This window comes from Artemia franciscana, chromosome 14, assembly GCF_032884065.1.
Source record: "Artemia franciscana chromosome 14, ASM3288406v1, whole genome shotgun sequence".
Taxonomy (NCBI): Eukaryota; Metazoa; Arthropoda; class Branchiopoda; order Anostraca; family Artemiidae; genus Artemia; species Artemia franciscana.
The window spans coordinates 12,196,318-12,220,868 of NC_088876.1; the positions used below are offsets into that span (position 1 = coordinate 12,196,318).

The 24,551-nt window shown below is 35.1% G+C and overlaps 1 protein-coding gene across 1 annotated transcript in view; it reads right to left on the reverse strand.

Moving 5' to 3' along the window:
• Positions 1 to 24,272, reverse strand: part of LOC136035737 (endothelial lipase-like) — a 72,035-nt gene extending 47,763 nt beyond the window's left edge. Inside the window, exons 1-2 of the mRNA XM_065717706.1 lie at positions 23,875 to 24,272; positions 406 to 539 (exon numbers count right to left, since the gene is read on the reverse strand). Coding sequence (XP_065573778.1) covers positions 406 to 539; positions 23,875 to 24,272 — 532 coding nt within the window. The remainder of the gene's footprint in view (positions 1 to 405; positions 540 to 23,874) is intronic.
• Between the last annotated feature and the right edge of the window lie 279 nt (positions 24,273 to 24,551).

Sequence of the window (24,551 nt, forward strand, 5' to 3'; positions counted from 1 at the left end):
TTCAGGTACAATTTTGATGCATGTAGATGACACTATTTAGTAAGGTTTCGCCTAGAATTTTAGTACTGTTTTTACTTGTTATGGAAACAGAATTTAAGTAAAATAAATTAAGCAATAGTAACAAATACTATTAAAATTAAAATGGAGAACTAGATATCACCTAAGGAGTTTGACACAAAGATATTAATGTTTTCCCGATTGACAAAGATGAAATAAATTTTTTGGGGATATGGTTTCGTAAACTTCCCTTACAATTTTTTTGGGGGGAGGGGGGGGGGTAAAGGCTGCATTCAGGGTGCCTTACAAGGGCACCCTAAATGAAATGGTGTAAATGGTGAATGAATGGTGTAAAAAATTACATCTGTAATACTTTAGAGCGACCAGATAAAGGGATAAATAACTTACCACCAACTGTCAAATTCCAGTAATAGCTCAACGGTGACCAATTACCCCAACCATGGATAATAATTTTGGTTTCATATGATCTATCAAAAAAGTCTGGTAACGTCTGACCGATGAACCTCCTTTCATATTCTGTTCTAGAAATTGAAAAATCAGTACAACACACTAAAAATAGGTTAAACTAGCAATAATTGTGTATGCATATATATTTATTTACAGAAGGCGTTATAAGTAGCTTCATAATGTCTAGAGAAAAAATTAACAACCTAGACCATAAAACGTCACAAGACCAATCGCACCAGCTAAGGTATGAAGAACAAATATATGCAGTTAGAATACTTCCGTCAGAACTGTTCAAACAGAAGAATCAAGACAGTGAAAAAAAACAGCGTATGATTAGAATAAACATGTTATAAAACAGCAAATTCCCGAGCTTTTAATATTTCCTTTGTCAAACAACTGAAAGTAAGGAGCGACATTAAAACTTAAGATGAACAGAAATTATTCCCCTCCTCAGATTTTTGGTTGGTTGGGGGGGTTGAGGGGAAGGATTTATGTGGGGAGGAACTTTTCATCGAGGAATTTGTCATGGGGGAAGGAAATTTCCATGAAGGGGGCGCAGGGTTTTCTAGCACTATTTAAAGGAAATAATTATGAAAAAGTTTTTTTCAACTAAAAGTAAGGAGCAGCATTAAAACTTCAACAGAACAGAAATTATTACACATATGAGGGGCTCACCTCCTCCTAATACCTTGCTCTTTACACTAAAGTATTTTTAGTAATTTCAACTATTTATTCTATGGCCTTTACGATTCAGGGGTCATTCTTAAGGAATTGGGACACAATTTAAACTTTAGTGTAAAGAGCGAGCTACTGACGAGGGGGCGAACCCCCTAATATACGTAATAAGAACACACGACTATAGAAGTCCGTTACGTAAGCTAATTCGTAAGTTACGTATATCTTTTACTAATAAGAATGTTCGTAAAAAAATTTTACGTGTTAGTTGCCTTTTTAAGTAACAAAAAAATTGGAGGGCAACTAGAGCTCCTCCCCCGCTCCTTGTTTCTCAAAACCATTCGATCAGAACTATGAGAAAGCCATTTAGCCAAAAAAATAAATAAGCCAATTTCGTTTTAATTATTCATCTGCGGAGAGCCAAATCAAAACATGCATTAATTCAAAAACGTTCAGAAATTAAATAAAAAAAAAACAAGTTTTTTAACTGAAAGTAAGGAGCGACATTAAAACTTAAAACGAACAGAAATTACTCCGTATATGAAATGGGTTGTCCCCTCCGCAATCCCTCGCTCTTTACGCTAAAGTTTGCACCCTTTGCACCTAGCACCTCTTTCGAGCTTATTCCTAGATTAAACAAAACAAAAAACAAGTTTTTTTTTAAATGAAAGTAAGGAGCGACATTAAAACTTAAAACGAACAAAAATTACTTCGTATATGAAAGAGGCTGCTCCCTCCTCAACGCCTCGCTCTTTACGCTAAAGTTTGACTCTTTTTCTTAACTCTACTTTCTAAAATAGTACTTGTAATTAAACTTACAAGTAAAAAAACTTACAAGAGGATAAAATCAATAAAACTAAAATGAACAGTTTTCAAACAGTTCGTGGTAACGAACTGTAGTAAGGAGCGACCCGGCTCAATAGTAACCAAAACTCTAAAAAATAGAATTTTGATACCAATACCTACATCAAAAGAATTGCATTTTAATGCTGATTTTAAATATATAAGTTTCATCAAGTTTAGTCTTACCCATAAAAAGTTAAAAGCCTGAGAAAATTTGCGTTATTTTAGAAAATAGAGGGAAATGCCCCCTAGAAGTCATAAATCACACCATCAGATTCAGCGTATCAGAGAACCCTCCTGTAGAAGTTTCAAGCTCCTATCTACAAAAATGGGGAATTTTGTATTTTTTGCCAGAAGGCAGATGACGGATGCGTGTTTATTTGTTTTTTTTTTTGTTTTTTTTTGTGTTTTTTTTTCCCAGGGATGATCGTATCGACCCAGTTGCCCTAGAATGTTGCAAGAGTGCTCATTCTAACGGAAATGAAAAGTTCTAGTGCCCTTTTTAAGTGACCAAAAAAATTGGAGGGCACCTAGGCCCCCTCCCACGCTAATTATTTTACCAAAGTCAACGGATCAAAATTCTGAGATAGCGATTTTATTCAGCATAGTCGAAAAACCTTATAACTATGTCTTTGGGGACGACTTACTTCCCCCACAGTCCCCGTGGGAGGGGCAGCAAGTTACAAACTTTGACCAGTGCTTACATATAGTAATGGTTATTGGGAAGTGTACAGGCGTTTTCAGGAGGATTTTTTTGGTTGGGGGAGGGGTTGAGAAGAGGGAGATATGCTGGGGGAACTTTCCATCAATATTTTGTCATGGGGGAAGAAAATCTCCATGAAGGGAGCGCAGTATTTACTAGCATTATTTAAAAAAAAACAATGAACAAATAAATACGAAAAAGTTCTTTCAGCTGGAAGTAAGGAGCAGCATTAAAACTTAAAACAAACAGAAATTATTACCCATTTGAGGGGCTCACCTCCTCCTAATACCTCGCTCTTTACGCTAAAGTATTTATAGTAATTTCAACTATTTATTCTACGGCTTTTGTGATTCTGGGGTCATTCTTAATGAATTGGGACAAAATTTAAGCTTTAGTGTAGAGAGCGAGGATCTGACAAGGGGGCGAACCCCCTCATATATGTAATAAAAATATGAGAATACAAAAGTTCCTTACTTAAGCTAATTTATAAGTTACGTAAATCTTTTACTAATAAAAATATTCGTAAAAAATTAAAAATTCTAGTTGCCTTTTTAATTAACCAAAAAATTGGAGGGCAACTGGGCTTCCTCCCCCGCTCTTTTTTTCTCAAAATCATTCGATTAAAATTATGAGAAAGCCATTTAGCCAAAAAAAATGCAAATTTTGCTTTAATTATTCCTCTGCGGAGAGCCAAAATCAAAATATGCATTGATTCAAAAACGTCCAGAAATTAAATAAAAAAAACATATTTTTTTAACTGAAAGTAAGGAGCGACATTAAAACTTAAAATGACCAGAAATTACTTCGTATATGAAAGAGGCTGCTTCCTCATCAACGCCCCGCTCTTTACGCTAAAGTTTTTTACTGTTTTAAAAAGAAGAATTGAGAGAAAGCGTCAAACTTTAGCGTAAAGAGCGGGGTGTTGATGAGGAAGCAGCCTCTTTCATATACGAAGTAATTTCTGGTCGTTTTAAGTTTTAATGTCGCTCCTTACTTTCAGTTAAAAAAACTTGTTTTTTTTTTATTTAATTCAAAACAGTCCCAGTATCCTTACCTCAGCGAAGTTTAACCAGGACTGATAAATAAATTGTGATGAAACGAGGCAATTCATTGAAATGAAAGAAAAAGATTTAAAAACACGTTTTTAATGCCAGCCTAGCTTGTTTCGCTGCTGATCTCATAGGTCTATTTCTGACAGGTTCTGTGTTAATATCTATTGGTTTTTTATGGCACTTGGTATTAACCAAGTGACATATAGCAATCGCAAATTCTGTCGGTCTGTCTGTCGGTCTCGGTTTTGCTACTTTAGGCACTTCCAGGTAAGCTAGGACAATGAAATTTGGCAGGCGTATCTGGGACGGGACGAGATTGAATTAGAAATAGTCGATTTCCCGATTTGACCATCTGAAGACGAGTGGGGGGCCGTAAATTCGGAGATAATAGAAAAATTGAAGTATTTTTAACTTACGAACGGTTTATCAGATTTTAATGAAATTTGATGTTTGGAAGGATATCGTGTCTTAGAGCTGTTTCTGACCGGATCTGGTGACATTGGGGGGAATTTGGGAGGGGGAAACCTAAAATCTTGGAAAACGCTTAGAGTGGAGGGATCGGGATGAAACTTGGCGGGAAAAATAACCACAAGTCCTATATACATGACTGACATAACCGGAATGGATCCGTTCACTTTGGGGTAGTAGGGGGTGGGGGGGATTTAATTCTGAGAAATTAGAAAAAATGAGGTATTTTTAACTTACGAACGGGTGATCTGATCTCAATAAAATTTGATATTTAGAAGGATATCGTGTCTCAAAGCTATTATTTTAGATCCCGACCGGATCTGGTGACAGTGGGGGGAGGTTGGGGTGGGGGAACCTAAAATCGTGGAAAATGCTTAGAGTGGAGGGATCGGGATGAAACGACGTAGGAAAAATAAGCAGAAGTCTTAGACACGTGATTTACATAATTGGAACGGATCTGCTCTTTGGGGGGGGGGGGTTAATAATGAAAAATTGGAAAAAATGACGTATTTTTAACTTACGAAGGAGTGATCGGATCTTCATGAAACTTCATATTTAGAAGGACCTCGGAACTCAGATCTCTTATTTTAAATCTCAACCAGATCCAGTGTCATTGGGGGGGGGGGCATTTGGGCGGGGCAAAAATCTTAGAAATACTTAAAGCGGAGAGATCAGGATGAAAATGGATGGGAAGAATAAAAACCTGTCTAAGATACGTGAATGAAATAACCTGGCCGGGTCTGCTCTCTTTGGTGGAGTTGGGGGAGAGGTAATTTTGAAAACTGAGGTATTTGTAACTTACGAAAATGTGACCAGATCTTAATGAAATTTGATATTTTGAAGGATCTTGTGCTTTAAAGCTCTAATTTTAAATTCCGACCAGATCCTGTGACATTGGGGGGAGTTGGAGGGAGACCGGAATTATTGGAAAACGTGAAAATTGGGGTATTTTTATGTTACGAACAGGTGATCGGATCTTAATGAAATTAGATATTTAGAAGGAATTCATGTTTCAGAGTTCTTATTTCAAATCCCGACCAGATCTTTTGACGTTGGGGGGAGTTGGGGTGAATCTTGGAAAACACTTGGAGTGGAGGAATCGGGATGAAGCTTGGTGGATAGAATAAGAAAAAATGTCCTTGATACGTGATTGACGTAACCGTACTGGATTCGCTCTCTTTGGGGGAGTTGAGGGGAGGGGTTCAGTGATTCGGCGAGTTTGGTGCTTCTGGACGTGCTTGGACGATGAAAATTGGTAGGTGTGTCAGGGAGCTGCACAAATTGACTTGATTAAATCGTTTTCCCAGATTCCACCATCTGGGGGGCTAAAGGGAGAGGAAAAATTATTAGAAACAATTAGGTATTTACAACTTACTAGTGGGTGATCGGCTCTTAATGAATTGTGATATTTAGAAAAACATCGTGACCCAGAGCTCTTATTTTAAATCCTGACCGGCATTAAGCCTCTGATTTTCCTTTTAAATCAATCTATTGATTCTTAGAATTTTGTTAGAGCTCATACCATATGAGCTCTTGGCTCTTAGCTCATCTTGCCTCGTCACAAGTGCCATTTGAGCTCTTAGCTCTTGTTTTATAATATTTTGTAAGGTCATGTTTAATTAAATTTGTATATAGAGCATTCAGTGAATATTCTCGTAAATCCCTGTTTAGGGAAATATTATTATTAATCTTAAGTCTGATTTCAATTACTTCTCGAACTGCTTGCTTTATGCCTAGATCATTTCTAATAATGGCAAATTCTTTAAAAAGTATTTTGTAGCTAGGATTTTCGAAAACATGGCTGCTTAAAGCATTATCAAAAGAAAAGGAAGTAATATTAGAATTCATAGCTTTTGTGATATCATCTTTATGTTTTTGTGGGCGGTTCTCGAAATTCTGGTGGGTTCTCCCTACATAGAGTTTGCTAGAATGGCTGCTTTAAGCAGCCATGTTTTCGAAAATCCTAGCCACAAAATACTTTTTGAAGAATCCGCCACTATTAGCAATGATCTAGGTATAAAGCAAGTATTAGTATAGAATATTCTGTTTTTATGGCACTTGATATTAACATATAGCGATCGCAAATTCTGTCCGTTTTGCTACTTTAGGCACTTCCAGGTGAGCTAGGACGGTGAAATTTGGCAGGCGTATCAAAAAGCAGACCATATTAAATTGGAAATTGTCGTTTCCCCGATTCGACCATCTGGGGGGAGTGGGGGGACGGTTATATAGGAAAAATTAGAAAAAAGGAGGTATTTATAACTTGCGAACGGGTCAATTTTATGAATAAAATTTCATAATGAAATTTTATGATGGAAAGGATATTGTGTCTCAGAGCTCTTATTTTAAATCCCGACCAGATCAAGTGACATTGAGGGGATTTGGTGTGGGGAAATCTAAAATCTCGGAAAACGCTTAGAGTGGAGGGACCGGGATGAAAGTTGATGGGAAAAATAAACATAAGTCCTAGATAAGTGATTGACATAACCGGAACGGATCCGCTCTCTTTGGGGGAGTTGGGGGAGGGGTAATTCTGAAAAATTAGAAAAATGAGATAACTTCGAAGACCACACTGCCTTTCCATGACGAATGTAAAACGGTTCAAAATAGGGATGAAACCTTTTTATTGACAGTGAATAAATATAAAATTATTTAACTGGATATTTCGAACACATGTACAGTGTTCACCATCAGCAGTAAAACTAAAAGACATGAATAAAAATAAACAAAATTTATACCTAATAAACTAATTACGTATAGTTTAGTGCTCTTATTTTTTTTTTTTTCAATGCAACAGCGGAGGCAAATCTCTTTGACCTTTTCGGTTCCGGTTCATTATAATTATCTGACATATTACGTGGACAGAGGTCATAGCTGTTAGGTGAGGGGATGTTTACTATATTTGACCTCAGTAAATTATCATAGATTGAGTTCAATCCAAATTCACCTGTATCTCTGTTTATAGAATTATTCTTGAATATTTTTTTTTTTCGATTGTTTCCCTGAAAATTTTCTTTAAACCTTGGTCCTTAGAAATCAAAGAAACATTTTCAAACAAAATAAAATGATTTGGAAAATTAAAGATATGTTCCGAGAGGGCCGACGTGAAATCTTCAGGTTTGGTATTTTGCTAAGACGATGTTTGGTATTTTGCTAAGACTAATTTAAAGACGATGAAATAGAATTATGATGTTGTAGCAATCTCATTTTCAAATTCTGGCTAGTACGTCCCACATAAGAGCTTCCACAAGTACAAGGGATTTTATAAACCCCACTTTGTTGCTCTACGGAAGTCCGATCCTTTCCAGAATTTAAAAAACTAGCCGAAGTATTACTACCTTTTAAAGCTACCTTTAAGCCATTATTTTGTAAAATTCTTTTAAGTTTTTCATTCAAACCTGGTACATATGGTAGAGAACAAAAAATATCTTTCTTTTTTGTTGTTTCCAGAATATCGTCAGAAATTCTAGAAATTTTTTTCTTCTTTTCGAAAAAGTCTGGTCAATTAACCAACCCGGATAAAAGTTACTTAGTAAAATCTCTTTTAACAACAATAATTCCTCCTCAATGAATTTTGGAGAACAAATTCTAAAAATGCGGTCAGTTAAGGATATGATTAAACCAATTTTTACTTGGCGAGCATGACCGGAGAAAAACGACAAAATCTGTTATTGTTAGTAGGTTTTCTGTAAATCTTAAAATCCAGACATCCAGGACATCCAGAAAAGGAAGTTTATTATCCTCTTCTAATTCTATTGTAAATTTTAAATCACCTCCCCCAAAATAAAGATGTTCTAAAAAACTTTTTAATTCCTCCACCCCATAATTCCATACTGAAATTATGTCATCCATATATCTCCCTCATATATCTAATTTTTCATTTAAATTTATATTAAATTCATTAAATCCACCTAAATCCATATATCTAAATTTTGTTTATTTTTATTCATACGAAAGTTGTCGTCGAAACTTCAGTTTCGACGACATATGCTGCCATATGAAGTGTCTTTAGGGAAAAAAAGCGTGAAATAGTACATTAAAGCCATATCGCTCTTTACATAGACCTCGCTGTTGCACTACCTATGAAATTTAAGAAACAAAGTTTTCTATGAAAAGCAAATAGTAAATTTGAAACTTGAATTGAGCTGAAATTAACCAGTATAAGAGATAATAGAATAGTTACTTTGCACTAGGTAATGAAACTTAAAACAAAATGACATTGCAATGAGCAACGATGCTCAGACTAAATCAAACACAAAATAAGCTCAAAAAAGAATCCTTAAGAATCCTTAAATTTAAGAAACAAAGTTTTCTATGAAAAGCAAATAGTAAATTTTAAACTCGAATTGAGGTGAAATTAACCAGTATAAGAGATAATAGAATAGTTACTTTGCACTAGGTAATGAAACTTAAAATAAAATGACATAGCAATGAGCAACGATGCTCAGACTAAATCAAACACAAAATAAACTCAAAAAAGAATCCTTAAGAATCCTTAAATTTAAGAAACAAAGTTTTCTATGAAAAGCAAATAGTAAATTTGAAACTTGAATTGAGCTGAAATTAACCAGTATAAGAGATAATAGAATAGTTACTTTGCACTAGGTAATGAAACTTAAAACAAAATGACATTGCAATGAGCAACGATGCTCAGACTAAATCAAACACAAAATAAGCTCAAAAAAGAATCCTTAAGAATCCTTAAATTTAAGAAACAAAGTTTTCTATGAAAAGCAAATAGTAAATTTGAAGCTTGAATTGAGCTGAAATTAACCAGTATAAGAGATAATAGAATAGTTACTTTGCACTAGGTAATGAAACTTAAAACAAAATGACATTGCAATGAGAAACGATGCTCAACCTAAATCAAACACAAAATAAACTCAAAAAAGAATCCTTAAGAATCCTTAAATTTAAGAAACAAAGTTTTCTATGAAAAGCAAATAGTAAATTTTAAACTTGAATTGAGGTGAAATTAACCAGTATAAGAGATAATAGAATAGTTACTTTGCACTAGGTAATGAAACTTAAAATAAAATGACATTGCAATGAGCAACGATGCTCAGACTAAATCAAACACAAAATAAACTCAAAAAAGAATCCTTAAGAATCCTTAAATTTAAGAAACAAAGTTTTCTATGAAAAGCAAATAGTAAATTTGAAACTTGAATTGAGCTGAAATTAACCAGTATAAGAGATAATAGAATAGTTACTTTGCACTAGGTAATGAAACTTAAAACAAAATGACATTGCAATGAGCAACGATGCTCAGACTAAATCAAACACAAAATAAGCTCAAAAAAGAATCCTTAAGAATCCTTAAATTTAAGAAACAAAGTTTTCTATGAAAAGCAAATAGTAAATTTGAAGCTTGAATTGAGCTGAAATTAACCAGTATAAGAGATAATAGAATAGTTACTTTGCACTAGGTAATGAAACTTAAAATAAAATGACATTGCAATGAGCAACGATGCTCAACCTAAATCAAACACAAAATAAGCTCAAAAAAGAATCCTTAAGAATCCTTAAATTTAAGAAACAAAGTTTTCTATGAAAAGCAAATAGTAAATTTTAAACTTGAATTGAGGTGAAATTAACCAGTATAAGAGATAATAGAATAGTTACTTTGCACTAGGTAATGAAACTTAAAATAAAATGACATTGCAATGAGCAACGATGCTCAGACTAAATCAAACACAAAATAAACTCAAAAAAGAATCCTTAAGAATCCTTAAATTTAAGAAACAAAGTTTTCTATGAAAAGCAAATAGTAAATTTGAAGCTTGAATTGAGCTGAAATTAACCAGTATAAGAGATAATAGAATAGTTACTTTGCACTAGGTAATGAAACTTAAAACAAAATGACATTGCAATGAGCAACGATGCTCAGACTAAATCAAACACAAAATAAGCTCAAAAAAGAATCCTTAAGAATCCTTAAATTTAAGAAACAAAGTTTTCTATGAAAAGCAAATAGTAAATTTTAAACTCGAATTGAGGTGAAATTAACCAGTATAAGAGATAATAGAATAGTTACTTTGCACTAGGTAATGAAACTTAAAACAAAATGACATTGCAATGAGCAACGATGCTCAGACTAAATCAAACACAAAATAAGCTCAAAAAAGAATCCTTAAGAATCCTTAAATTTAAGAAACAAAGTTTTCTATGAAAAGCAAATAGTAAATTTGAAGCTTGAATTGAGCTGAAATTAACCAGTATAAGAGATAATAGAATAGTTACTTTGCACTAGGTAATGAAACTTAAAATAAAATGACATTGCAATGAGCAACGATGCTCAACCTAAATCAAACACAAAATAAGCTCAAAAAAGAATCCTTAAGAATCCTTAAATTTAAGAAACAAAGTTTTCTATGAAAAGCAAATAGTAAATTTTAAACTTGAATTGAGGTGAAATTAACCAGTATAAGAGATAATAGAATAGTTACTTTGCACTAGGTAATGAAACTTAAAATAAAATGACATTGCAATGAGCAACGATGCTCAACCTAAATCAAACACAAAATAAACTCAAAAAAGAATCCTTAAGAATCCTTAAATTTAAGAAACAAAGTTTTCTATGAAAAGCAAATAGTAAATTTGAAACTTGAATTGAGCTGAAATTAACCAGTATAAGAGATAATAGAATAGTTACTTTGCACTAGGTAATGAAACTTAAAACAAAATGACATTGCAATGAGCAACGATGCTCAGACTAAATCAAACACAAAATAAGCTCAAAAAAGAATCCTTAAGAATCCTTAAATTTAAGAAACAAAGTTTTCTATGAAAAGCAAATAGTAAATTTGAAGCTTGAATTGAGCTGAAATTAACCAGTATAAGAGATAATAGAATAGTTACTTTGCACTAGGTAATGAAACTTAAAATAAAATGACATTGCAATGAGCAACGATGCTCAACCTAAATCAAACACAAAATAAGCTCAAAAAAGAATCCTTAAGAATCCTTAAATTTAAGAAACAAAGTTTTCTATGAAAAGCAAATAGTAAATTTTAAACTTGAATTGAGGTGAAATTAACCAGTATAAGAGATAATAGAATAGTTACTTTGCACTAGGTAATGAAACTTAAAATAAAATGACATTGCAATGAGCAACGATGCTCAACCTAAATCAAACACAAAATAAGCTCAAAAAAGAATCCTTAAGAATCCTTAAATTTAAGAAACAAAGTTTTCTATGAAAAGCAAATAGTAAATTTTAAACTTGAATTGAGGTGAAATTAACCAGTATAAGAGATAATAGAATAGTTACTTTGCACTAGGTAATGAAACTTAAAATAAAATGACATTGCAATGAGCAACGATGCTCAACCTAAATCAAACACAAAATAAGCTCAAAAAAGAATCCTTAAGAATCCTTAAATTTAAGAAACAAAGTTTTCTATGAAAAGCAAATAGTAAATTTTAAACTCGAATTGAGGTGAAATTAACCAGTATAAGAGATAATAGAATAGTTACTTTGCACTAGGTAATGAAACTTAAAATAAAATGACATTGCAATGAGCAACGATGCTCAGACTAAATCAAACACAAAATAAACTCAAAAAAGAATCCTTAAGAATCCTTAAATTTAAGAAACAAAGTTTTCTATGAAAAGCAAATAGTAAATTTTAAACTTGAATTGAGGTGAAATTAACCAGTATAAGAGATAATAGAATAGTTACTTTGCACTAGGTAATGAAACTTAAAATAAAATGACATAGCAATGAGCAACGATGCTCAGACTAAATCAAACACAAAATAAACTCAAAAAAGAATCCTTAAGAATCCTTAAATTTAAGAAACAAAGTTTTCTATGAAAAGCAAATAGTAAATTTTAAACTTGAATTGAGGTGAAATTAACCAGTATAAGAGATAATAGAATAGTTACTTTGCACTAGGTAATGAAACTTAAAATAAAATGACATAGCAATGAGCAACGATGCTCAGACTAAATCAAACACAAAATAAACTCAAAAAAGAATCCTTAAGAATCCTTAAATTTAAGAAACAAAGTTTTCTATGAAAAGCAAATAGTAAATTTTAAACTTGAATTGAGGTGAAATTAACCAGTATAAGAGATAATAGAATAGTTACTTTGCACTAGGTAATGAAACTTAAAATAAAATGACATAGCAATGAGCAACGATGCTCAGACTAAATCAAACACAAAATAAACTCAAAAAGAATCCTTAAGAATCCTTAAATTTAAGAAACAAAGTTTTCTATGAAAAGCAAATAGTAAATTTTAAACTTGAATTGAGGTGAAATTAACCAGTATAAGAGATAATAGAATAGTTACTTTGCACTAGGTAATGAAACTTAAATAAAATGACATAGCAATGAGCAACGATGCTCAGACTAAATCAAACACAAAATAAACTCAAAAAAGAATCCTTAAGAATCCTTAAATTTAAGAAACAAAGTTTTCTATGAAAAGCAAATAGTAAATTTTAAACTTGAATTGAGGTGAAATTAACCAGTATAAGAGATAATAGAATAGTTACTTTGCACTAGGTAATGAAACTTAAAATAAAATGACATTGCAATGAGCAACGATGCTCAACCTAAATCAAACACAAAATAAGCTCAAAAAAGAATCCTTAAGAATCCTTAAATTTAGAAACAAAGTTTTCTATGAAAAGCAAATAGTAAAATTTTAAACTTGAATTGAGGTGAAATTAACCAGTATAAGAGATAATAGAATAGTTACTTTGCACTAGGTAATGAAACTTAAAATAAAATGACATAGCAATGAGCAACGATGCTCAGACTAAATCAAACACAAAATAAACTCAAAAAAGAATCCTTAAGAATCCTTAAATTTAAGAAACAAAGTTTTCTATGAAAAGCAAATAGTAAATTTTAAACTTGAATTGAGCTGAAATTAACCAGTATAAGAGATAATAGAATAGTTACTTTGCACTAGGTAATGAAACTTTAAACAAAATGACATTGCAATGAGCAACGATGCTCAGACTAAATCAAACACAAAATAAACTCAAAAAAGAATCCTTAACCTTCTTAGATAATAATAAGGGGAATCATGATGGCTCTTCAGTAAAAGACGAGGGAAATAAAAACAAATCCAGGTGGATTTATGCTACTGCTGCTATGAAAAAGAAATTAAGTGTTTTTTAAAGCCCTTCAGCAACATCTGAAATACCTTGACCAACTCATGACTTAGAAATGCGCTCAAGAATATGCTTCAAAATATTTCATTTTGTCAATATTAATATCCTAGTAAAGATGATCAGAGGTTTTTCGTAGTGGGGGAGGCTTGTAATGTGAGGTAAATCTATTTTGAGGCATTGGACCCTTTCTTGGAGTTGTTTGTATGAGTATCTAAGACAGATTCCTTCCTCCCGACATATGCAGGCATAGGTACCTTGGAAATGTTAAGATATGAATTTCAATTGCTTTGATACTGAGCGCTCTACGTGTATTAATGCTGCAACTCAATTTTAAGCAAAAATAAAGAAACTCTGCCAAGTTTTGTACTACGTTTCGTAAGGCACTCCGTAAGTACATTTTGTGTGATACTAATTTAATAGTTACTTTGGTTCTTGTTTATTACGTTTATTTTGTTAATTAACTAACTTATTTTTGTTCTTTTTTCGTTAATAATTTGTTTTTTCTGATACCCAAAAAGGAAAATTGATTATTATTTTTTTTATTTTAAAAGTTACTTTACCAATAAGATCTCAATTTACCTACATATATACCGCATCATGGCAATTTGTGGCGAGAAAATTTGAAAATTTATCACAATCAGGATATTCGTAACGTCTAATTTCATTCATTGCTCTTTTGATGTTACATGTTGGCCTACTTTACAATCAAGTGAACATAAATTGCTTATTGCCCATATTCTTTCGAGTATATAAATCAGCTTTTCTTATTACTCAGTTATTAATTGTACTTAAATATTAATCTAGGAAAAACTACCAAGCATTAAATTGTTTAACAGTGATTTCGCATTTGTAGATTAGGCCTATCACCCTGGCCTACGTAATACTCGTATGAATATGAACTTCTTCCTGATCAGTGGATTAAATTTAGCTGACTGATAAAAGACCAATTTAAATTTTCAGGCTAGGTAGCTTACTTTGCGGAATGACAACATGACGATGGCTTAACTTGGGAAAAGTTTGCTGTGCATTTCCAAAAAGGTTAGTCATTAAATAGTAAAAGCTATTTAAGGGATATCTGGGACAAAATTTAAGCTTTAGTGTAAAGAGCGAGGTACTGACGAGGGGGTGAACCCCCTCATAAATGTAATAAAATTTGAGATTACAAAAGTTAGTTACGTAAGCTAATTTATAAGTTACGTATAAAAACACCTTTTACTAATAAAAACATTCGTACAAAAATTAGAAGTTCTAGTTGCCTTTTTAAGTAACCAAAATCGGAAGGCAACTAGGCTTCCCCCCCCCCCTGCTCCTTTTTTCTCAAAATCATTCGATCAAAACTATGAGAAAGCCATTTAGCCAAAAAAATAAATATGCAAATTTCGTTTAAATTATTCCTCTGCGGAGAGACAAAGTCAAAACATGCATTGATTCAAAAACGTTCAGAAATTAAATAAAAGAAACAAGTTTTTTTTAACTGAAACTAAGGAGCGACATTAAAACTTAAAACGGACAGAAATTACTTCGTATATGAAAGGGGCTGCTTCCTCATCAACGCCCCGCTCTTTTCGCTAAAGTTTTTTACTGTTTTAAAAAGTAGAGTTAAGAGAAAGAGTCAAACTTTAGCGTAAAGAGCGGGGCGTTGATGAGGAAGTAGCCGCTTTTATATACGAAGTAATTTCCGTTCGTTTTAAGTTTTAATGTCGCTTCTTAGTTTCACTTAAAAAAACTTCTTTTTTATTTAATTCCAATAAGGCCCTAGCAACCAATTCCCGTGGGGTCCTAGGAACCAATTCCAAAGGGGCCCTACCAATCAGCAGGTATTAGTGATTGTCGACTCAAGATGCTGGTATTATTGATTATGTACACGTGGTTACTACGTAATATTATAGAAAATGTATTTTCTTCTATATTTTTTTCAGGACATTTTTCCCTCAGGAAAATTTAAACGCAAGTTTCATTGTTTTCCTTCGAGAGGTTTTTCTGAAAGATGTTGTTTCTTCGACAGTTTTTTTCGAGATATCTTTTTTTCTTCAAAGCATTTTTTTATTCAAGAAATTTTTTTCGAGACGTTTTTATGGCACTTGGCATTTACCAAGTGGCATATAACTATCGCAATTTCTGTCTGTCTGTCTGTCGGTCTGTCTTTCTGTCGGTCTTGGTTTTGCTAGTTTTGGCACTTCCAGATAAGCTAGGACGATGAAATTTTGCAAAAATATTAGGGACCTCACCATATTAAATTAGAAATATTCATTTCTCCGGTTCGACTATCTGGGGGGGGGGGGGGGGGGTTGGAGGGACGATTAATCAGAAACATTAGAAAAAATATGGCATTTTTTAACTGTCGAACATGTGATTGGATCTTAATGAAGTTTGATATTTAGAAGGAAATTGTGTCTTAGAGCGCTAATTTGAAATTCCAACTGGATCCGGTGATATTTGGGGGAGTTGGAGGGGGAAATCTGAAATCTGGGAAAACGCTTAAAAAGGGGAAATTGGGATGAAACTTAGTGGGAAAAATAAGCACAAGTCCTAAATACGTGATTGAAATGACTGGAAAAGATCCGTTCGCTTTGGGGGAATTTGTGGGAGGGGGGACATAATTCGGTAATCCAGAAAAATTGGAAAAAAATGAGGTATTCTTAACTTACGGACGGGTGATAGGGTATCAATGAAATTTGTTGTTTAGAATGACCTCGTGTCTCAGAGCTCTTATTTGAAATCCAAGCCAGAACTGGTGATACTAAAGAGAGGAGGGCGCAGGGGAACCGAAAATATTAGAAAATGCTTAGAGTGGAGAGGTCGGGGTGAAACTTGGTGGGAAGAATAAACACAAGTCCTATTTCGTAATTGACATAACCAGACCGGATCCACTCTCTTTGGAGGACTTGGAGGGGGGGGGGGGTAATTCGGAAAAATTAGAAAAGATGAGGTAATTTTAACTTACGAATAGGTGGTCGGATCTTAATGAAATTTGAAATTTATAATAACCTCATGTCTCAGAGCTTTTATGTGAAATTTTGACCAAATCCAACGACATTTGGGGGAGTTACAGAGGGGAACCGGAAATCCTGAAAACGCTTAGAGTGGAGAGATCAGAATGAAACTTGGTGGGAATAATAAGCACAATTCTTAGATACTTTATTGACATATCTGGACCGGATTTGCTCTCTTTGGGGGAGTTGGAGGAGCAAGAGATTTCCGATGCTTTGGCGAGTTCGGTGCTTCTGGACGTGCTAGGACGATGAAAATTAATAGACATGTCAGGGACCTTCACAAATTGACTTGATAACAGTCGTTTCTCCAATTTGACGATCATGGAGGGCTGGAGGGAGGGGAAATCATGAAAATGGACGTATGTTTATCTTACGAATAGGTGATCGGATCCTAATCAAACTTGATATAAAAATATCTTATGTCTAAGATGCTTCATTTTAATTCAGGACATAGGGAATTGAGTGTGGAAACAGAAATCTTGGAAATTGAAAATCTTCGAAAACTCTTAGAGCGGAGAATTCGGGACGAAACTTAATGGGAAGAATAAGCACAAGTTCTTTATACGTGATTGACATAACCAGATAGGATTCAGTCTCTTTGGGGGAGTTGAGGGGATTTCTAGTACTTTGGCGAGTTCGAAAATAAGTACAGGTTACATATATGTGATTGACATAAGCGGACCGAATGTAATCTCTTTGGGAGAATTGGGGGTATTTCTAGTGCTTTGGCAAGTTCGGTGCTTCTTGGCGTGCTACGATGATGAAATCGATAACTCTAGTACTGAGTCTAATTTTAGAGTCCGACCTCGTCACAGGTGCCATATGAGCCCTTGACTCTTGTTTCTTTCTTCAAGTCATTTTTCAACATTTTTCTTCAAGGCTTTTTTCCTCGAAGTGTTTCATCAAGTTATTCCCAAAGCTACTTACGCAAGACATCCTTTGGTTCAGGAAACCTTTGTAATCTTTCATCAAAAATTTTTGTCTGGTGTAGGAATAGAACTTAGAGCCAGGGGAATCTGAATGGAGTGACATCTTAGTCAACTGAGCTGGCAAGCAATTTTTATCATTATGGTCTTGGAAATAGATTCCAGGCAATGGGGTTCGTGATCTTAATGCCAATTTCTGTAATTTTCTTTCACCACAGTCTATGGATCGCTTTTTTCCCGGGGAGGTGATTCCCATGAAAGGGAGAAATCGATTACTGGAAATAGATTTAGGGGATATTATTTTTTATATTTGACGAAAACATGAGTGTTACATCCTAGTTATGCAAATTTAACCGAGAGTGATGGTTAGATGTAGATGCTATTATTTATTTGGTCTATTGTCCACACGTACTCTGGGTATTTAAGGGAACTATGGAAATGTACAATGAGTATTTGTGAAACCTGTCAAATATTAATTTTTAAAGTGATAGCATAAGATGAGCATTTACTTTGTAATATTTATTCGATTACGTGCGTAAGACCTATTCAAACTTTTTGTCGAAACATTCTCATTGAAGCAATTGACGAAACCGTTTGATGAGATAACACGAAATGAATCTCCGTCCATGGACCATAGCTGTTCTTGGGACGTGACACCCAGTGCCCCTTGCATTGTATTTCAAGCAAGAATATTTTTTTCAAGCATGTGTTTGATTATTTTCATCTTGTTTCGAGCAAAACCACACTTTGAAGCGTTAATTTTCATATTTTCTTCGATTTTAAAACATCGGCACAGTTCGAGCCACCATGCTACTATGTGGCTGCTCCTTGTCGCCTGTGGCACCCGTCATCATCACTTAAGTGTTTTCAGACTTTTGAATATCCTGACAGATGTTTTTATTTGGACAGTGTGAATGTACCATTTTATTGTTAGATCATAATACTTCAAGGCAGTCCACGGCAACATGACACTATGTGGCTAACCTTTGGCACCCATCATCATGACATAAGAGTTTTCAGCTGTTTGAATATCATGAAAGATCTTTATATTCGAACAGCGGGAACTTAACATTTCATTGTTAGATCTTTATACTCCAAGGCAGTTCACGCCACGAAGACACTATGTGGCCGACCCTTGGCATCCTGTGGCACACATTGTCATTCCTAAAGCATTTCAGACAATTTCATATAAATCACGTTGTAAATCCATTGCTCAGTGGTTTCACAAGCCATACCCTCGTGATACACGAAGGAACTATATCGCTATATGGCTGGTCCGTGGTATCCTGTGGCATATATTATCATTCCTGTAGTATTTTCAGACATTTATTGATAAGAATGATGTTTTAACTCCGTTGGTCAATGTTTTCGAATTGGTTTATGTTTCCCCAAATCAATCCCTTAGTGATGGCCCATGGCATTTGACGGACTGTGATACTCTGTGACACCCTTAGACAGACAATATAATTCCTAAGGCATTTTCAGACATTTCTTGATAAAAATGATTTCTAATTCCATTGGTTTATGTTTTCGAATTTGTTTTCTTTTGCATGCCAATCCTTTGGTGATGGCCCATGGCACACTGCGACACCTATTAACCGACAAAAATATCTGTAGAAACTAAAAAACTGGACAGACAGAAAAAACCCGAAAGGTCATCTCCAAGGAACATAGTTTACGTTGGTCAGATATGAAATAACCCGTGGGCCTTCTCCAGGAATTTTGTTTACGCTGGACAGATACCAGTCCCAGTTCCTCTTCTGGCTCCAGTTACAGCGGTTTTGGTTGCGATCCTACTGGCTTCAATCCCGTCTCAACCAATTGCAGTTTCCACTATGCCCGCCATGATCCCAGTTCCAAATATATCTCTGGCTCCGTCATTTTCGGACCTCCCACTTCTCCCCTTCCTCTGATTCTAGAGTTCTGATTCTGGCAACTTCGCTCAAAGTTCCACTGATTCCAAGATCTTATATGCGGATGCCTCCGTGGTAATCTATGGCTGGTCATCGACGATAGCTAGTGTATTGTACGTTTTAGAACAATGTTACTTCTACATTCGAAGGATAAACACTCACCTCTTGTTTTAAATGATGAATATGACATTTTAAAGAAAATGTGTGTTTATGATAATATTATCACAGCATTGAATGCTGATAAAGAGAAACATATGAACTATGAAATAAGTATTAATGGAAATCTTATGGGTAATATATTGCTGCATTTTCATGACAATGAGGTGATAAATTCCTTAGAAGTACCTACGTCATAATGCATATGTTATCATGGTGCCGAAACTGCAATCTATGTAAAAATAATGTCGTAATAGACGGTGAAACCACATGTAAGAAATAGGGCGTTGACAGACAATATCACCAAGGAATATAAAGATGAATTGATAAGAAATAAAGCCCTGTAACATATTACTACTACTATCACGGGTTTTCCAGCAGGAACAGTCGATCAACCCGGTAATGTCAATGATAAAATGTATGTTGAGGTTGTTTAAAGTTGTGTACGACCCCAAAATGGAATTTGTGACATTTCAAGAAAAAGGATCATGAAGTATTTAATTTGATGGATTCAAGGCATTCTTTACTATGATGAAATTCAACATTCTATTATTTCAATACATTTTTTTTCATTCCTTTGTTATTGTTCCATTATTTTTCGGGTTATGCTAACAACTCCAATATTTAGAATGTTCATTCAAAAGTCAGAGATCCAAGAAAAGGTATTTTCAGAGACAAAGGTACTACTACCAGGCTCATAGGGAGATCTAATAGAGTCTACGATAGCTTAACAGGGTTTCTGTGAAGTCTGAGAGATATAGGCTGGATTTTTTCAAAAATCCTCACACGGAGATCGGAAAATAGACCGTTTGATCCGCGAGCACATAAGAAAGACGGAGAAACAAAAATACAGACAAAGTCATACAGACAGGCATGAAAAAAGACGCCGAGCCAGGCCAATAGACGCTCAGACACAGAAGCATAGAGAAAGGGCAAAAACACAAACGCAAACACACAACGTGAGACAAAAAGTAAGACAAACAGACGCTTAGATATACGGGTACAGTGAGAGAGAGAGAGAGACAAAAAACACATAAACACACAGAGTCAGAGACTCTAAAACATACAAACACAGAGTGAGACTCAAAAACACAAAAAGATAGCAACAGAGACAGGTGAACATATTGTCAGAGAAACAGGCACGGTAAGAGAGAGAGAGAAAAAGTACACACTAACACACGCACTCAGACGCACTCAGAGTCAGACACAATTCACGGTGAGAGGAAGGGGCAATAACACAAACAAACACATAGAGTAAGACACAAAAAAACACAAAGACAGACACGGAGACATGCAAACACACAGTCAGACTAACTGGCACAGTGAAAGAGAAAGACAAAACATAAACAAACGCAGAGACTATGGCACTTGAACACACAAAGACAGACAAACACAAAGTCAGACTCACAAGCCTGATGAGAGAAAGAGAAAAAATGCTTACCCAAAGAGTCAGACACACAAAGATACAAAGACAGACACAAAGACAGGCATAAACACAGTCATACACGCATGCGAAGTGAGAAAGAAAAAACCCACACAAATACAAAGCATTAGATACAAAGACAGACACAGAGACAATCAAACAAACAGTCAGACATACAGGGACAGTGAGAGAGTGAGACAAAAACACAAACAAACACACAGAGTCAGACAAACAAATATGCAAAGGCAGACGTGGAGGCATGCAAACTCACAGTCAAAAGCACTGGCACAATGAGAGAGAGAAAAAACGTAAGCAAACACACAGAGTCAGACAAACAAACGCACAAAGAGATACTCAGAGACAGGCAAACACACAGTCGCACACACAAGCACAGTGACAGAGAAGCAAAAACATACATAAAAACACAGAGTCAAACAAATAAACACACAATGAGAGACTCAGAGACAAAAACACCCACAAAATGTACATGTTTCAACGCACAAAGAATGACAGAAAACAGACAAACACGCAGTCAGACACACAGGTACAGTGAAAGAGAGACAAAGTTGCGCACACGAGGATGAACCACCGTCAAACCTAGCCTAACATACCGTGCGTTTATTAGGTTGATTAGGTTAACCTAACCTAGTCGCATGTAAGAAATAGGCCAATTCCAGTGACTCTGTGTGTCTATTTGTATGTGTGTTTTTGTCCCTATCTCTCACCGTGCTTGTTTTTCTGAAGGTTTGTATGTCTGTCTTTGTTTGTTTGTATGTGTATGTGTTCGTCTGTCTCTTTGTCTGTCTTTGTGTGTCTGATATTGTGTGTTTGTGTTTATGTTTTTGTCTCTCTCTCTCCTCCCGTACCTGTGTGTCTGACTGTGTCTTTGCCTGTCTCTTTGTCTGTCTTTGTATATTTGTGTGTCTGAATCTGCGTGTCTTTGTCTCTCTCTTACCGCACCTTTGTGTCTGAGTGTGCGTTTGCCTGTCTCTGTGTCTGTCTGTGTGTCTGACTCTTTGTGTTTGTGTTGTGTTTCTGACTCTGTATTTTTGTGTATGTTTTTGTCTCTCTTCCACCATGCCTATATGTCTGACTTCGTGTTTGCCGCTCTCTGTTTCTATCTTTGTGTGTTTGTGTGTCTGACTGTTTTTTTTTGTCTGTCTCTCACCATGTCTATTTGCCAGACAATGTGTTTGCTTGTCTCTGTGTGTGTCTGACTTTTTGTGTTTGTTTTGTGTTTCTGACTCTGTATGTTTGTGTTTGTTTTGGTCTCTCTCTCTCTCTCTCACCATGATTGTCTGTCTGACTTCGCCATCGCCGGTCTCCGTGTCTATCTTTTGGTGTTTGTGTGTCGGACTGTATGTGTTTTTGTCGGTCTCCCTCCGCATATCTTTTCCTGACAACGTGTTTGCCTGTCTCTGTGTCTGTCTTTGTGTGTTTCTGTGTCGGACTCCTTGGGCTTGTGTTTATTTTTATCTTGATCTGGCTCTGCTTGTGTGTCTGACTTTGTCTTTGCCTGTCTCTTTGTCTGTCTTTGTATGTTTGTGCTTCTGAGTATACGAATCTGTGTATGTTTATGTCTCTCTCTCACTATGAATGCGTGTCTGACTTTGTGTTTGCCTGTCTCTTTATTAGTCTTTGTGTTTTTGTTTGTCTGACATCTTTGTGTTTTTTTGTGTGTTTTGTTTCTCTCCCACAATATACCTTTGAGTTGGACTCAATGTTTGCCTCTTTTTAGTCTATCTTTGCATGTTTGTGTATCTGAATTCATGCGTTTTTGTGTTTGTTTTTCAATCCCTCTCACTGTGCATATGTATCTGACTGTGTCTTTGCCTGTCTCTGTGTCTGTCTTTGTGTAATATTGTGTCTGAATCTGCGTGTTTGTGTGTTTTTGTTTCCCCTTTTCACCGTGCCTGTATGCCCGAATGTGTGCCTGCCTGTCTCTGAGTCTCTCTTTGCGTGTTTGTTTGTCTGACTCTGTGTATTTGTGCATGTTTTTGTCTCTCTCTCATTGTGCCTGCGCGTTTGACTGTACGTTTCCCTTTCTCTGTGTCTGTCGTTGTGTGTTCGTTTGTCTGACTCTGTGTATTTGTTTGTATTCTTGTTTTTCTCTCACCGTACCTTTAGGTCTAACTGTGTGTTTGCCTGTCTCTTTTTCTGTCTTTGTGTCGTTTTTCTGTTTTGGGGTGTTTTTTCTCTCCCTCACATTATGCCTCGGTGTCTGACTGTGTGTTTGTCTATCGGTGTGTCAGTCTTTGTGTGCTTTTTTGTCAAAATTTTATTTGTTTGTATATGTTTTTATCTCTCACCGTGCCTGTGTGTCTGACTGAGTGTTTGCATATCTCTGTGTCAGTCTTTGTTTATTTGTTTGTCTGACTCTGTTTGTCACAGTGTGTATTTTTTTTTTCTCTCTCTCTCACCGTACCTGTGTGTCTGAATGTGTTTACCTTTCTCCGTGTCTATCTTTGTGTGATTGTATCTGTGTTTTTGTGTATGTGTGTTTTTTCTCTCTCTCTCACTGTACCTGTGTGTCTGAGTGTCTATTTGTCTGTCTTTGTGTCTGAATTTGTATGTTTGCGTGTGTGTTTTGTCTCTCTAAATGCATATTTTTCTGAGCTTCTGTTTGCCTTTTTCTGCGTCTGCTTGCATGCCTGTGAGTACGTCTTTGTTTGTTTGTGTATTTCTCTCTCTCTCTCACACACTCTCTCTCTCTGTCTTTATATTTGTCGGTCTGACCGTTTGTTTGCCTGTCTTTGTGTTTGGACTTCGGAAAAAATTCTCTCCGTCTCTCTCATGCTTCGGTAAAAACACTTTTAAGCTATCTTAGACTATACTAGATCCCCCTATGAGTCTTGCAGTAGTACTTTTGTCTCTGAATTTGTGTTGTCTTGCATTTCTGACTTTTGAATAAGTATTTTATGCGTTGGATCTTACACTACAAATAATGGAAACATAACAAAGTAGTGCAATAAACTATTTTCACCGAAATAATGGCAAGTGGAATACCATCATAAAAAAAGAATGCTTTGAATCCATCCCATAAAATACTTCACGATGTTTTCTCTTGAGATGTCACATATTCTTTTTTGGGGTCATACCCAAGGTTATTCAGCCTCGACATACATTTCATCACTGATACATTCGGCTTCATGGACTGTATATTCTGTTAAACCCATGATGGTAGTAGTAACGTGTGGCGGTGTTTTGTTTTTCATCAATTCATCTTTATTTTCCTTGGTGATTATATTTTTCAATTCCCTTTTTATTTTACTTGCGGTTTCTCCATCTATTACGATATTATTTTTACATAGGTTGCAGTTTTGGCACTTGGATATGATATGCATTGTGATTACGTTGCTGTAGTATACTTGTAATCTTCCTGTCTTCCTTTGAAGGCTAATGTAAAAAAGATGGCGATAGGATCTATCAACGAGTAAAGCGTTGCCAGCACCATAAGCAAGAAGTGGGCTTTCGCCAACAATTAAAAATTTCATGTTTACATTCTCTTTGAGAACTATCATCTCTGGAAATGTTACCCTCGCCTATCTACCATTTTGGTGATGGATATTCTTGTGCACTCCAAAGGAATCTATCCCCTCACTGCGATGACAACGCAAGCATACACTTTTAATAAGATCCCCGTTAATGCTTGTTTCATAGCTCAAATATTTCTCTTTGACACCATCTAACACTACGATAACTTTATCATGAACACAAACTTTCTTGAAATATTTCATCTTCACCTTTTAAAATAAGATGTGAGTGTGTATCCTTCCAATGTACAAGTAACACTTTTCGGA